This window comes from Microcaecilia unicolor, chromosome 2 (assembly GCF_901765095.1).
Source record: "Microcaecilia unicolor chromosome 2, aMicUni1.1, whole genome shotgun sequence".
In the NCBI taxonomy this organism is placed as follows: domain Eukaryota; kingdom Metazoa; phylum Chordata; class Amphibia; order Gymnophiona; family Siphonopidae; genus Microcaecilia; species Microcaecilia unicolor.
This window is the reverse complement of record NC_044032.1, coordinates 401,872,659-401,886,257: the sequence shown is the minus strand read 5'-3', so window position 1 is coordinate 401,886,257 and position 13,599 is coordinate 401,872,659. Positions and strand designations below refer to the sequence as shown.

At 45.7% G+C, this 13,599-nt stretch overlaps 1 protein-coding gene across 3 annotated transcripts in view; it reads left to right on the top strand.

Annotated features, from left to right (window-relative positions):
- MOB1B (MOB kinase activator 1B) overlaps positions 1–12,910 on the top strand; it is a 164,771-nt gene extending 151,861 nt beyond the window's left edge. For all 3 annotated transcript variants that reach the window (XM_030190633.1, XM_030190635.1, XM_030190634.1), the window contains exons 5-6: positions 4,341–4,504; positions 11,959–12,910. In XM_030190633.1, coding sequence (XP_030046493.1) covers positions 4,341–4,504; positions 11,959–12,036 — 242 coding nt within the window. In that variant the 3' untranslated portion in view covers positions 12,037–12,910. The remainder of the gene's footprint in view (positions 1–4,340; positions 4,505–11,958) is intronic.
- Positions 12,911–13,599: the final 689 nt, after the last annotated feature.

Sequence of the window (13,599 nt, the reverse complement as noted above, 5' to 3'; positions counted from 1 at the left end):
AGCTTTATACAATGACTGAGGGAGTTGTGGTCACGTGGTGGGATGCTGCTAGAAAGGTCTAAGTATTATCGCTAGTTAGCATCCACACCGGGCTCTGTTGGATGACATCATCCATCTGAGAATACTTGGCCTGCTGTCCTCGGAGAACACCTGCTACAGGTACGTTTTTTTTTTTTTTTAACTGGTTTCTATGGATCTCACTTCAGCATTCAACTTGGTTGACCACTCCCTTCTCCTTCAACGTCTTGATGAGTTTCCCATCAGTGATACAGCTTACAGCTGGTTTTATCTCTTATTTGGTAGATCTTTCTCAGTGACTACTGTTACCTCCTCTTGTCACCAACAATCCCTGTCTCGTGGCATTCAGCAGGGCTCTGTTCTTGCACCCCTGCTCTTCAATATTTTCTTACATCTTCCTCACCCTGCTAATCCAAGATTTAGGTTTTTCTACCTATTTTTATGCTTTCGATATTCTTATCGTCCATTATACACATCTATTAGCTCCTGACGTCTATGCACTGCAGTCTGCTCTTCATAAGATTTATCAGCGGCTTTCTGACAAACTCCTCATCCTTAATCAGATAAAAACAGTTGAATGATGATTTCTCTGCCAAATATCTAGAGCCTCATAGGACTTTGCCTCATAGGGCTTTGTCTTGGCCCCATTCTCAACATATTCTTAGCTCCTTTGGACCCTTGATTCAAGGGTTGGGATTTAGTTCATTTCTTTCTGCAGATGATATTCAGCTGTTCATTGCACATGACAGTTGGTATTCAATTTGTATCCATTGGGCATTGGATAAGAAAAATAACAACCTGATAGTGAACCTTCAAAAACATGAGGCAGGCAGCTTTCTTAGAAATCACTTACTCCATCATATGAACCAAGGTTGACATCGCACGAAGGAATGTGTTTATTGTTTAGTCATATTCATTAGATAACGCCCCTGACATTTATTACTCACATTTCTAACATGACCAAAAATTCTTCTATTTACTCAGGATAATCAGATCATTCTGATCTCTTTTTTTTTTTTTTTTTTTTTGGACACTATATGGCATGGACCTTAATTTTAAATCAGATTATTGTAACTTCCTCTTGGCCAGAGTCACATTGTAGAATCTAAAGCGTCTTCAGCGACTTCAGAATACAGCTGTTACATGGTCAGACCATTTTGTATAATATAGCAATTTAACACTCCTGCTTTTTGAGCAACATTTTTTACTCATTAATTATAGAATAAACTTTTAAATATAAACTTTAGCCCATAAGGCTTACTTTGTGGATATGCCACTTTATCTACATTCTTTAATCACTCCTTATACTCTGTATAATGATTGTGATCCTCAGGATCTAATTTGCTGCTTGTTCCTCCTCCCTCCAAGATTAGTCATGAAACTCCTCAGATTAGCTTTTTGTTTTCTTATTCCCATTCTTTGGAATTCACTACCCCTTGATGTAAGCATGGAAAATTCCTTCAAGAAATTTAAGATTGATGCAAACAATTGGATATTTCAGTAGAATTTTTCTGACTTGGTTGACTGACATTTATATAGCATGATTTCTAGAGCAACCCTTTCCCTTTTGTGTTCGATTTATGCTATAGAGCTATTGGTGGATATTGAGGGGCATAATTGAATGGGGCCGCCCATCTATAAGGGCGGCCATCTCTGAGGACGGCGCCGCGAAGGGGTGGGGAATCCCGTATAATCGAAAAAGATGGACGGCCATCTTTCGTTTCGATCATACGGTTGGGACCGGCCAAATGCATTGGATTTAGCAGGGTTAGAGATGGCCGGCCTTGGTTTTCCCTGATAATGTAAACCGAGGCCGGCCATCTCAAACCCGGCCAAATCCAAGGCATTTAGTCGTGGGAGAAGCCAGTATTCGTAGTGCACTGGTCCCACTAACTGAATGGAAAAAGCCCTTCCCTTACTGATCCGGAAGGGAACGGGCATGCATGAAGGAAATTGCATGCAAATGAGCTGCTTGCTGTTAGCTCATTTGAACACAATTTCCTTCCTAAGGAGGGAAAGCGACGGCAGTTGAGGACGTCCTTCCCTGTGACAGCAGTTGAGGACATCCAAAATGAGGATGTTTCTGTGAGAAGGACATCCATGCCTTTGCTATGCCCCGACACCCTCTTTTATTTATTTGGATTTTGGATCACAAGTAGCAGTAGTGGGATTTGAACCACCACCTGGCCACCTCTAGATTGCAAGACCAGTGCTCTAACTACTAGGCCACTCTGCCACTCCTCCACTCTTTTCCACTCCCTTGAAATTTGGCCGTCCCTGTGGGGGTGGGGCAGTTGAGGACATCCAAAATTTTTGAAAGAAGGACGTCCATGCCTTCGTTATGCCTCTGCTGATACATACATACCTCCCTCCCCCAGGGACCTGCATACTGCCCCCCCCCCCCCCCCACAGGAATGGCCAGATTTCAAGGGAGTGGAGTGGCAGAGTGGCCTAGTGGTTAGAGCACTAGTCTTGCAACCCAGAGGTGGCCAGTTCAAATCCCACTGCTGCTACTTGTGATCCAAAATCCAAATAAATAAATAGGGTGTCAGAGGCATAGCAGACATGGACGTCCTTCTCAAAGAGCCATCCTCATTTTGGACGTCTTCAACTGCCGTCGCAGGGACGGAGGCATAGCGAAGGACATACTCTTTTAAAAAAAAAAAAAAAAAAAAAAAAAAAAAGTTTTTGAAGTTGTTTTTTTTCGGGGTGGGAGGTGGTTAGTGACTACTGGGGAAGTCAAGGGAGGTCATCCCCGATTTCCTCCGTTGGTCATCTGGTCAGTTCGGGCACCTTTTTGATGCTTGGTCGTGAAAAATAAATGGACCAAGTAAAGCCGGCCAAATGCTAGTCAGGGCCAGCCGTCTTTTTTCCATTATCGGCCAAAGCCGGCCATCTCTTAACCACGCCCCTGTCCCACCTTCGCTACCCTTCTGACACGCCCCCTTGAACTTTCGCCGGCTCCGCAACGGAAAGCAGTTGATGGCGGCCAAAATCAGCTTTCGATTATACCGATTTGGCCGGCTTTAGGAGAAGGCCAGCCATCTCCCGATTTGTGTCTGAAGATGGCTGGCCTTGTATTTCGAAAATAAGCAGGTTTGTCACTCTGTTTTCCCTTCTGGTTGTGGTATAGTTGAACTGTTTTTCTTTTGATTCTGTGCTGCCATTTAATGGGTTCATAAACCACATTGTTAATTCTATTACTTAACTAGCAGTGTATTGAATGCCAAGTACAGGAAGTCCACAAGACACGGAGAGGGGGAAAACGTTTCTTCATGTTGCTGTAATCCATGTGAGCAGAATACAGAGTCTGTTGCAGAGGCAGGATCAGCAGTGACTGCCAGAGACCACAGCAGCAACAGTAGCTTCAAGGGACAAAATTGGGCTAGACTGACCACTAGGCGGACAAGGCTTCACCTGAGGGTGGAACTGACATGGCAAGCTGTGTGCCTTTGGAAAAATTTGTGGCTGGCAATGAGCCTTGAGTATCCGTTAAGGAAGCACAGATGCTGGACACCACCGGGGCAGCGGGAGGGGAGGAGTAGGGAAAGTATGCTGGATATGTAGGTTTGGGGGGAGGGCCTTGAGCAGGGTGAGGGAGCACACAGAGTGATTTACCTACTAAATCAAGCCTTGGGACAGAAGCAGTAGCTGTAGAGGTGGAATCAGAGGTGGCTATGTAGATTGGAAGCAGTAGCAAGGATAGGGCTAGCAGTGGAAGTGGTGGGGGTGTGATCAGAGGCATCTGTGGAGGCTGTAAATAAGTTCACCTGGACCAATATCAGCCTGCAGGGTCTGGGAGTAACAGTGCAATATTGATAGGAGAGGAGAGAAAGAGATACTAATGGTAGGGACTAGCTAGAGGGAAAGAAAGGAATTGACTTGATCAGTGGGGACTGGAAGTGAGAACAGAAGCTGGTGGAGACTGGCTGGGGAGAGAGACTAGTGGAGACAAGCCCAAAGGAGCAAAAAAGAAAAAAAAATGAATAATGGCTATTGTTAACACACTGTGTCCCTACATCTGTGTGTGGCTAAAGGGGATAAAGTTATGTCCCTTAGCTACCATGGTGAGGTCTGAAGTTACGAGTGTCTACTCATTCTCCTACCTGGTGCTTCCAAAGGTTAAGGAGATATGCTTAAGGTAGAGAACTCCAAAGAGCTTTGGGGAGTTGAGAAAGTTCTGCAGGTCCCCTTTCACCAATAAACTGAGACTGGAGTGCAGCTTAGAGAGTTTTCAGAATTGGCTGTTCCTGGGTGGTGGTGTAGCACATCATAGGAAGGCAAGGGAGTGTCTGATGCACTTTCATTAATTTTGCTTCTAGGTGTCCCTTTTCCCAAGAACTTCATGTCCGTGGCAAAGACCATACTGAAGCGCCTATTTCGGGTTTATGCTCACATTTACCATCAGCACTTTGATTCCGTAATCCAGCTTCAGGAAGAGGCTCACCTTAACACGTCATTTAAGCACTTTATTTTCTTTGTTCAGGTATGTTAAAACCACATTTTGAAAGCTCTGTACTTGGAAGTACCATCTGCTTTCTGGGATATCTCCAGATTTCTCTTGTGGCTATAGGCCCACCAATTTTGCTCCTCTTCCTGTGGTTCCATATTGGGAGTCTCCACCCAAGAACAGGAGTCATTGTGGACAACTTGTTGAAATCTTTAGCTTGGTGGTGGTCAAAAAAAGAAAGTACAATGTTAGTAATTATTTGTAAAAGAATGAAGAATATCATTATGCTTCTGTACAGATCCATAGTACAACTGTGTCTTGAGGACTGGATGCAGTTCTGTTGGGCTCTCCAGCTTGGTGGGAAGAGATATGAGGTCTATAAATAATGAGTAAGGTGGAACAAGCAAATAGGAAAAGGCTGTTCAGTGTTTACCCTTTGATGCTAAAACTAGGGGACACACAATGTAGCTAATAGGTAGCATATTTAAAACAATGGGGAAAAAAGTATATTTTCACCCAGTAGCATAATCAAACTTGGAATTTGTTGCTGGAAGATGTCATGGCAGTTAGTGTAGCTGGTTTGAAGGGGGTTAGACAACTTCTGGAGGAAAAATCCATAAACCATTATTAGCCAGGTAGACATGAGAAAAATTCAGCTTTTTCCTTGTCTCTCACTCCCTGGAATGGGTCTGTTTTTTGAGATTTGCAGAATAGTTCTGACCCAGATTGGTCATGGTCAGAGATGGGATGCTAGGCTTGATAGACCTTGTAAGTCAGTCTATTCTTAATCTCAGCAGATAGTACAAGTGGCAAGTCTGTCCAGTCCCTTTGGTGGTGCTTCAAAAAAAAAAAAAAAAAGACGTTTTAATTCTCTCTACTATTTATACTGTGTTTTTCTAGTGAGACCAGGGCAATTAGTGTGGATTTTGTTTTATTGTGTAGCAAGCCATTTAATTGAAAAAAAAAAAAAGATTAATTTGTTCTGGACCACTTTTTGCTTTGCAGATGGGGGCCTAGTCCCATGGGGATCTTAACACCCCGAGGGTGCCATACTCAGTCAGCTGAGTCCCTTTCTCCCTTTCTCCCTTCCCCCTCATTGTGGTCTCCTTTTGGGGCTGCTTGGTCTGGTTCCTCCATCCTCCTCTTAGGCATGGGGAGGATTGGGAGTTAGAGGGGTCTGCCTACTTGTCTTCCCTTGCTGTTCCAGTACTTGCTTTCTCTGCTTTAGTTTGCAGGCCAGCAGCTCTAGTGTTGGAGGGGGAGGACTGGATAGTGTTCTTGTTGAGGGAGAGGTGTGGTAGCCGTGTTAGTCCACTTTTAAAGGTAATCAATAGAAATAAAATAAAACATGGAAAAGAAAATAAGGTGATACCTTTTTATTGGACATAACTTAATACATTTCTTGATTTAGCTTTCGAAGGTTGCCCTTCTTCGTCAGATCGGAAATAAGCAAGTGTTGGTAGATGGACAATATATAAGTGAAACATCAAAGCATTTCAGTGATAGTCTAACAGGATAGGGGTGGATAGGTGAGAGGAGGGTGACAAACAGAGCAATACAACTTTATGGTTTATAATGAGCCCAGATCTTTGTTAAGTTCTGTCTGGTGTGTGTCAAAATATTATCATTTTTACTTCAAAGGTCTTACGTTCCTGTATTGTTTTAAAGTTACCTTTCAGGATTCTTACTATGAAATCACTGGTACATTGTTCTGGTTTTGTAAAGTGCTGCTACATAGGGGTGGAATCCTGTCTGGCACTGAGCGTGATGTTTTTTTTCCCAGCCACAGCACAGTTTGCAACTTAGCACCTCTGCAGCTGTTTCTTGGGGCCCACATGTGTGTGTTGCTTTCCTCACTGGCCAGCAGTTCTGTGATGGCGATTCAAACTAAATGTTGCCCAGTGTGTCAGTGCTGGACACTGGATGCCTCTGGCAGCTGCAGGTTTTGTCTGGGGGAGCAAGCTGCCTCTTCCTCGGTGTCAATGTCTGTGGTGGGGGACCAGCGGTTTCAGTTTTGGCAGAAACTGCTGCCATTTTGGATTCTCTCCCCCACCCAATTTACCACTGTGCCTAGAACCCATCATTGCAGTGGAGCTGGTGCATTCTGCTCACCAGCGGTGGATTTTCATCCTTACTTTGTCTTGGCCATGTGTGGCTATTGGGGTCCAGCGGGGGGGGGGGGGGGGCAAGGACAGGGGTCATCAGCCTCCCTGCCTTCAAGAAAGTGGCATGTGGATTGATACTTGGATGCGGTGGAGGACTCTGCTTCTCTGGTCTCTGAGGAAGAGCCTGAATGGCTTCTAGAGGATGTTCCTGACCCCGGGGCGAGGACTGGGAGGAGGACCTGCCTCCAGGTGAAGACTTGTCGGTAGTCCATATTTTCCAGAAGGACAAGCTCCAGGAACTCATTGCCCAGGTGTCTACCGTTCTCCATTTTGAACATATTCCCAAGGAGACCCTTCAGATGGTGGACCCCTTCTGAGGGGCATCTGCAAATCCTCTACATTTTCCCGATGCATCAGGATATTCGGGATGTTATCCATACCCAGTGGAAAGCTCCGGAAGCCCCTTTTTGCTTGACTCATTCCATAGTGCATCTGTACCCTCTTCCCGAGGAGGATTGGGAAGCCTTTGCATCCGCCTCAAGTGGATGCGGTGTTCTCCACAGTAACCTAAAAAGAATATGGTCCTGGTAGACAGTGGTATAACTCTACATGATCCGCAGGACCGTCAGATGGAAACTCTTCTCAAGCAGGGGTTGGATGTGGTGGCCCTGGGAGTGTAGTCTGTTTGTAATGGTTTAGGCTTGCTTCCGCTGGGCTGAGCGTGTGCTTGATCATGGTTTGGCGGACTGGTCACTAGTGGACCAGGGAGGTAGCCAAAATTGAGATGGGGGCTTTCTATTTGATGCTTTGTATGATCTGCTCTGTGCCTCCATTAAGTCCGTGGCTCTCAGCATTGCGGCTGGTTGGTTGATGCAGCCTCTAAGTCCAAGCCGAGCAAGTTCCCCTTTAAGGGTTCGCTTTTGTTCGGCAAAGAGCTGGATAAGTTGATCGAGAGTTTGAGGGACACAAAGGTTCTGCGTCTTCCGGAAGATAAGCCTTGTTCGGGGGCTCGGTCCTCGTCGGGTCAGAGCTTGATTTCATGAGGTCTGCAGGTATTGTCCGGGTAAGGGTGCAACTGGTCAACAGCGTGGGGGGGCTGCAGGAGCAGGCAAGATTCCTGTCCCTTCACCTTCTGTGGCTGATCTGCCTAATGAAGGTGTGGGGGTCCAGCTTCTGGTGCCGGTAGGCGCTTGGTTAAGGGAGTTCTATCAGAGCTGGACCCGCATTACCTGGGACCAGTGGGTTCTCAAGGTCATTCGAGAAGGTTATGCATTGGAGTTGGCTCCTCCCTTGCAGGATGCGTTCCTGCTGTCTCGGGCACGCTGGAAGGTTCGAGCAGTCCATTGCCTGCTGGCTCTTCGCGCCGTGGTTTCTGTTCCGGCCAGCGAGATCGGGACTGGCTGCTACTCCATATACTTTGTGGTTATCAAGTATGGCTCCTTCCATCCCATCCTGGATCTCAAGAGCATGAATTGGGCCTTGCGAGTTCTGTCCTTACAGATGGAGATGCTAAGGTTGGTCATCACCGCAGTTCAGCCAGGGGAGTTTCTCATGGCCGATCTCATCGAGGCATATCTCCATATACCCATCCAGCAGGCTCATCAGAGGTTCCTTCGCTTTGCCATTTTGTGCTCTTCCTTGTGGCCTGGCCACGGCTCTTTGCGCCAAGGTGATGGTGGTTGTGGCAGTGGCAGGAAGGGATCCTGGTCCATCCATACCTTGAGGATTGGCTCATTCAGACGAAGTCCTTTCAGGGCAGTGTTCAGGACATTGCTTGGGTGGTGCAGTTGCTTCAGGAGCTGGGCTGGGTGGTCAACCTGATCAAGAGTCGGCTTCATCCCTCGCAAGTCTTGGAATATCTGGAGGTGCGCTTTAACACACTGAAGGGACACGTCTTTCTGACCAAGGAGCGGATTCGGAAGCTCCAAGGACAATTCAGTCCAGGCGTCCATGGGTGAAATTGTATCTGCGGGCATTAGGGTCCATGGCAGCACCTTTGGAAGTAGCTCCTTGACGAAGGCTCACATGTGCCCCTTGCACTCGCACTTCTCTCACGGTACTACTACTACTATTTAGCATTTCTATAGCGCTACAAGGTGTACGCAGCGCTGCACAAACATAGAAGAAAGACAGTCCCTGCTCAAAGAGCTTACAATCTAATAGACAAAAAATAAAGTAAGCAAATCAGATCAATTAATGTGTACAGGAAGGAGGAGAGGAGGGTAGGTGGAGGTGAGTGCTTACAAGTCAAAAGCAATGTTAAAGAGGTGGGCTTTCAGTCTAGATTTAAAGGTGGCCATGGATGGGGCAAGACGTAGGGGCTCAGGAAGTTTATTCCAGGCGTAGGGTGCAGCAAGACAGAAGGCGCGAAGTCTGGAGTTGGCAGTAGTGGAGAAGGGAACAGATAAGAAGGATTTATCCATGGAGCGGAGTGCACGGGAAGGGGTGTAGGGAAGGACGAGTGTGGAGAGATACTGGGGAGCAGCAGAGTGAGTACATTTATAGGTTAGTAGAAGTTTGAACAGGATGCGAAAACGGATAGGGAGCCAGTGAAGCGACTTGAGGAGAGGGGTAGTGTGAGTAAAGCGACCCTGGCGGAAGACGAGACGGGCAGCAGAGTTTTGAACCGATTGCAGAGGGGAGAGGTGACTAAGTGGGAGGCCAGCAAGAAGCAGATTGCAGTAGTCTAAACGAGAGGTGACAAGGGTGTGGATGAGGGTTTTGGTAGAGTGCTTGGAAAGAAAGGGGCGGATTTTACGGATGTTGTAAAGAAAGAAACGACAGGTCTTGGCGATCTGCTGGATATGAGTACTCTCCTCAATCTCAGGATTTGGAGCTCAGGTTGCTTTTCTGTTCCCTGGCAAGGGTCAGTTTGGGCTGGTGGCTGGAGTGCTCTCATCTATTCAGGGGTGTTAGTCTGGCTCCTCTGGAGTGGACCATAGTGTCCACAGACGCCAGTCTCCTTAGCTGAGGAGCGCATTGTGCGGGTCACGTGGCTCAAGGCTGTTGGTCTGTCAAGAATGTGGCTTTGTGCATCAGTGTCGCATTTCAGAGTTACAGGCGTTGTCTTGTTGGGCTCCATTCTTTCTGTTTAATTCCTGATAAAATGGAGCTGCAGTTAGTCCCTTCCTTTCTGCCCTAAGGTGGTGTCACCCTTTCATGTCACAGTCCAGGGATTAGTCGGGGTCAGAGGAGCAGTGCTGTCTCCATTGCTTGGACATCAACAGGTCCTCCATAGCTGTTTTCATGCTTCTCAGGAGTTTCAGAAGAATGATCGGCTCTTAGTACTTGTTGGGGGCTCTTTGCTTTGGAGGCCGCTGCACTTTGCTATCATGTTTGGAGGATCAAAAAAGCCGTGGCGTTGGCTTATCTGCTTCATGGAAAGGAGGTTCCTGTGTTTTTGAACATGCATTCCACTAGGGCACAATCTTCTTCCTGGGCGGAATATTCTTTGGTGGCACCTCTCGACATTTGTAAGGTGGCTTGCACACTTTTGCACATCAGTACCAGTTGGATGTTCAGGCGCACTGGGACGCGGAGTTTGGGGCTTGGGTGCTGGAGTCCGAGCTATGGGGGTCCCACCCATGAGGTCACTGCTTTGGTACTTCCCATCTGTGATGGTCTAGAGAGACACTATAGAAGGAGAATTTAGGTCTTACCTGCTAATTTACTTTCCTTTAGTCCCTCTAAACTGTCAGAGCCCACCCCAGGGTTTGGCAAGTCATTCTATCTTCTGTTTTCTTATTTTTTTTCAGGGCGCCAAAAGGTGGTTGTAGAGTCTGTGTACACGATAAGCGTGGAAGTTAGCTTTACAAATAACATTCCAACCCCCCCCCCCCCTCAAAAAAAAAAAAAAAACTCTGTTCATTGGCATCGTCATAGCAGGAAGGCAGGGTGGTTACCCTGGCCCTAGTCTTCCCAGCTCCTTTGGGGGTTGGGTTTTCTGTTGAAAGTCGCATATGTTCAATTTCATTAAAACCGAGCATGCGCATGAGGGAGGGAGAAGCAGGGCAGGCAGCGCGGTGCCGAATATTGCCACGGGAAAGCTGCTGCTGGTGGGGCTTGGGGACCCCCACCAGCCAAACCAGCAGACTTTGGTGGGCTTGAAACAAATTGGGGGGCCCAGACCCCCAAGGCTCTCTCCCCCCCCCCGTTGCTACACTACTGCTTGAAGGGCTCTGTGCCTTGGCTGTGCTGCTCTACCTAGTGACAGTCTTGAGTGCCTGCCAGGGTCTGTCACTGGGGGGTGGGGGTGTGGTGTGGTGTGGTAGTGTCAGCTGAGAGAACCACAGCGCACAGTGAGGACGTGAGGGGCTGGCTGTTTCCTTGTTTGTCTGCCAATTTGAAATTAATTTCCTTGATATGTCTTTGGTAAAAACCTCAATCTGTACTTTGCCTAGCTTTATGAAATGAGATTGAAAAAGTGATGGCAACCAAAGAGTGGGCCTACACTAAGATGTATTTTTTATACAAACAAAATGGAAAGGGAGATTTCATAGTAATTTATCAGGCTTCAGCAGAGTATTAGAATATGGTGTTTGCTGAAGACCAGGCAGTTGTCATGAAGCTTGCAGGAGGATTAGGTGGAAGGGGCTCAAATATGAAAACAGCTTTTCACAGAAAGGGCAAGTTCAAAGCTGCTCAGCTTCAACATGCAATTCCCAGTCCGCCACCATTAGCAAGTCTGGCAATTCACATAGCAGAACTCCAGGACTCCCTGCTGCCCGGCAAGAGGGTTGTTCTTGAGGCGCACCTGAAACAGATTTCCATTAGCGGCTTGTATTGCCGCCTGAAACAGAGGCCACCTGAAACAGATTTCCATTAGCGGCTTGTATTGCCCCAAAGCTTGATGTAATTCTTACATGCTTGGAATAGACATGAAGCGGCCTATGGCAAAAGTGATACAGAGACTAATCGTACTTTTCACAGACTTAAGATCAAGAATGCACTTGTCGGATGTATCTAAGTTAGGTGGACTGTGGTCCTCAAAAGCTTATACCTCAACAAATCTGTTAGTCTGTACTAACAAAAATGACACAGAGGCTGATGGCACTGTACAGACTAACAATCGCTACCCCTATGAAAAGGGCCTTTACAGTATGACGAGGGAGACCAGAAATGGAGTAGGATCTATGACATCACAATAGCCAGATGCAAATAGGTGAAGTGGGTTTATTTCACCTATTTGCATCTGCCCAGCACGGCATCACATTTAAATTCAAGCCAATCCTCTGCTGTAATTAGTCATAAGGTAATGTCCACCATCCCTGTTTGCAATTTTATGAAAGACATACAATTAGTAACCTGATCACAAACTTGTTCAGATTGAAAAGTTGTTTACAAGTGCAATTTTACATCTTTTCATTTTTGTCTTGGCTCATGCAGGAATTCAACCTTATTGACAGAAGGGAACTTGCTCCACTTCAAGAATTGATTGAAAAACTGACTTCCAAGGACAGATGAAAGATACAGATACCTGTCCAATCATTTTCTTTTCAAGCAATCAGTTTTTTTTTTTTTAATGTTCTGTTATAAGCAGCCAAGGTCTAATGGTGCAATTTATTATTTAATTTTTTTTTCTTTTCAGGATATGCAGAAAAATGAATCTTAATTTTTTTTTTAATGTCCATTCTTATGAAGATTCTAAGGATGTGCTCTAGAACCCTTACTCTTTAGTTGATGAACAATCTGCCTGTCTTCTCTGTGCCGCTGAGAGCCTCAGTTTGTCAGTAAATGTCTGAGCTTGCTAATCCATTTTCATATTGCAGCATAATCAAAGTAAATCATATATATACAGCAGTGAAATATGGCCTGGGCTAGGGATAATGGGTGCAATTCTTCAAGTGCCCCCCCCCCCCCACTCTGGTTTGCTGGATATTTGTTTTGACAGTTCGGGTCTTTTGCTTTCAGCATTTGTAGTTGATAGCCAAATATACAAAAAAGCGCCATCTTGAAAACTGAACTGCCTGCAGCACTCAGATGTGGTGTTTTTTTATCCTATTGCTTCTACCACCACCATCACCCTGATGTAGATTAGGAGATAAACATTACTTATGCCAATCTCAGGGTTCATCTTACAAAGGGACCTCACTGGTACACAGATGGTTTCTTTGTGAGTGGATGAATTTGCAGGAACCCAATCATGACATTTCTGGCAGACATATATATATATTTTTAAAGTGCCTTGGCAGATTTACTTCTGAGGTGCAAAGCACATATACAACTTGGTGCTGCTGGAGATGTAAAAATAAGAAGCACTACCCAGGACACTTATTGTCAGATTCTAGAAAAGCCATACTTTACCTGTAGAAATGGTGATCACCAACTTTTTTAGTATATGATGAGGGGGGGGGGGAACCCCCCCCCCTACACACACACACACACACACAATGAAAGTTGAATACATTATGTTGAATATTGTGTTTGTCTTCCAAATTGCTGAGAGTCTGACTCTCTGAAGCACATTTATACTCTGCTGTTTCTGGGGCTCCAGGAGAAGAGGGATAAACCTTGGTTATGCTTCTGGGCCCAAATTAGCTACAAACTGTACAAATTGTCAGCCTTAATATGCTGCCACAAAGGAATTTGTTTTTGTTGTATATATGTAAAATTTCAGTCATTCAGCTTTTCTGAGTGATACACATTTATTTAGAGCAACTCTGTACATGCAAGTAAAAGTCTTTTTTTTTTTTCTTACCTGTAAGAAACAGAGGAAAAGGTACCTCAGTTAACACTCTAGCATAGTGATTCTCAAACTTGGTCCCCCATCCAAGCTAGATTTTCAGGCTGTTTACAGTGAATTTGCACGCACAATGTTTCGGTGGTCTTATGCATAGTTATTGAGACTATCCTGAAAACTTGACTTGCTGTGGGATGAGGACAGGTTTGGAAAGTACTTCCCTGGGGGACATGCTGGTTTCTGACCAGAGTGTTTGTGATTTTATAAGTTGGAGGGCTTTTATGTTAGATTTATATTTGTGGAGTTGTTAGCAGTTGGTTCAGTGAACCCTCCTCACATTGTTTGGA